This window comes from Perkinsus marinus (assembly GCF_000006405.1).
Source record: "Perkinsus marinus ATCC 50983 genomic scaffold scf_1104296936226, whole genome shotgun sequence".
Classification (NCBI taxonomy): Eukaryota; Perkinsozoa; order Perkinsida; family Perkinsidae; genus Perkinsus; species Perkinsus marinus.
In genome coordinates, this window is record NW_003214196.1 from 1,780 (window position 1) to 3,782 (window position 2,003).

At 47.1% G+C, this 2,003-nt stretch overlaps 2 protein-coding genes across 2 annotated transcripts in view; one reads left to right on the forward strand and one right to left on the reverse strand.

Annotated features, from left to right (window-relative positions):
* The window catches only part of Pmar_PMAR016214 (Phosphomannomutase, putative), a gene marked incomplete at both ends in the record, with an annotated part of 1,026 nt that extends 199 nt beyond the window's left edge, over positions 1-827 (reverse strand). Inside the window, one exon of the mRNA XM_002783742.1 lies at positions 21-827. Within this exon, the coding sequence (XP_002783788.1) occupies positions 21-827 (807 nt within the window). The remainder of the gene's footprint in view (positions 1-20) is intronic.
* A 712-nt stretch (positions 828-1,539) lies between these two features.
* Positions 1,540-2,003, forward strand: part of Pmar_PMAR016215 (replication factor a 1, rfa1, putative) — a gene marked incomplete at both ends in the record, with an annotated part of 688 nt that continues 224 nt past the window's right edge. The window contains 4 exons of the mRNA XM_002783743.1: positions 1,540-1,620; positions 1,674-1,745; positions 1,791-1,862; positions 1,906-1,935. Coding sequence (XP_002783789.1) covers positions 1,540-1,620; positions 1,674-1,745; positions 1,791-1,862; positions 1,906-1,935 — 255 coding nt within the window. The remainder of the gene's footprint in view (positions 1,621-1,673; positions 1,746-1,790; positions 1,863-1,905; positions 1,936-2,003) is intronic.

Consider the following 2,003-nt stretch of genomic DNA (forward strand, 5'->3'; position numbering starts at 1 on the left):
TGAGCCTGGGGCTCGAAAACCTTAATGCACTCATCAGGGATGTTGAACCTCTTCAACAGTCCAGTAGTGAAGGGAAGACCGACACCATGCATGGCAGTGTAAGCGAACTTCAAGGTGCACTTCTTGTTCTCTTCAGGGAATCGGCACAGCTCATGATACATCTGGTCGAGATAAGTCAAGAGAACATCATCATAGGGATCGATGATCTTAGACGTGTCCTTAAGATAACACTCTCCATCAACATCCAAGAGCTCGAGAGCCTCCTTCCATGGAACAAGATTCTTAGCAATGGAATCAGAAATTTGACTATCCATGGGAGGTATGATCTGAGCACCATTAGCAGCATAGACCTTGTAGCCGTTATCCATCTTGGGGTTGTGAGAAGCAGTGACCTGAGCACCGGCACAGCAGTTGTACTTCTTAACCAAGTAAGGGTTGAAAGGAGTGCATGTAGTAGCCTTGTCATACAAGTAGACCTTAGCACCCTGGGAAAGGAACACAGCAGCCGCAACGTGAGCAAAACGTCTGGAGTTGTAACGACCATCAAAGCCGAAGACAACACCGCGCTTGGCAAGAGCTTCCTTGCCAAACTGCCCTTCAAGGTATCTGCAGAGGCCCTGAGAAGCCTGCATCACCGTGAGGCAGTTCATACGGTCGAAACCGGCACCCATACGAGAACGGAGACCGGCAGTGCCGAAAACCAAACGCTTCTCGGGATTCAAGTGCTCGGCGATATCCTCCTCGCTAAAGGAAGACGCCTCATCACGGGTGGCCTTATAGAAATCTAAGGATAGCCAGTACTGAAGAGCCTTGTTAGATGACGACATCGTTAATAGAAATAAATATGAGGTGAATAGTGAAGATAAGTCGGATGGATTGAGCGTGCTAGAGCTGAGCTTAGCAGACAATTACACAATGCACTCGACAAGAACGCATGATCCGCCGTTCATTAGCTGTCGACGGTAGTTCGCCGTCCTCCAACGAGGGCAAGTATAGTTTTCATTGCGATACGAGTTCTTGGGTATGAACGACACGATACGAATGTAGACTAGCTAGAAGTTTTCTCTCCAGTTAATGCGAGACACAGTCATGAAAGTTAGTTGCACGCGGAAAATATTCTATCTTTAGTATCCCTGTTGTATGATGAGATTACAATTATGGGTCATGAAGACCGCGATGAGGTGTATAATTCACTCGGAAGACTCATAAGTATTCGAAACAAGTGGATGCGGTAGACCGTGATTTTTCCTCAAGTACTTTCGAGTCAAGGAAATAGAATCACAGCAATCATAGCGGCTCGATTATTCTCCGAGTGTATAATAGATATGAACAGTGCGTCGACAAAATGATTTACTACGTCTCCCCGCAACTCGTGATCTTGGAGGCATCAAATGGGCACGCCTAGGATTCATCACGAGCGAATCGATCAAAAGGGCGCGGTAGTGTTGCAAAGTTTGCAAAATATGACAACCCAACCTCGAGCTTGATTGAAGCCTCGCTGGTACGCACATTCATTTGGGCAGTGCTTCTTGAAGTTGAATGACAACTTACTTTCCCATCCGCGAGATTTCCTCATACTCGATGAGGAACTGGACTATCAAGGCCAGGGTTACTGCTAAGGTACCGATAGTGGTGACGCACTAACTTACAACTCATTCTTGTCTGTTGTCCAGTCGCCTGTCCGACACTTCACCAATGCTCGTGGCGGAGGATCGGTCTTCAGCGTTGACCTTCTAGACAAAGAAGTAAGATGGAGACCCTTCCGGTCTGGAAACTTTGTCGCACGGTAGGGCAGCGAGATTAGAGGGTCCTTCTTTAATGCAGCTGCTGAAAAATTCGATAAGCTACTCCAGAAAGGGAAGGTGGGCTGAAATGAGTTGATTCAGACGTACCCTCTCCTGTCAGGTGTATACCTTCTCCAAAGGCAATGTCAAGGTGGCTAACAAGAGGTATAGCTTCTTGCAACCACAATTACGAGATCGTGTTCGAAGAAGATTCACAGA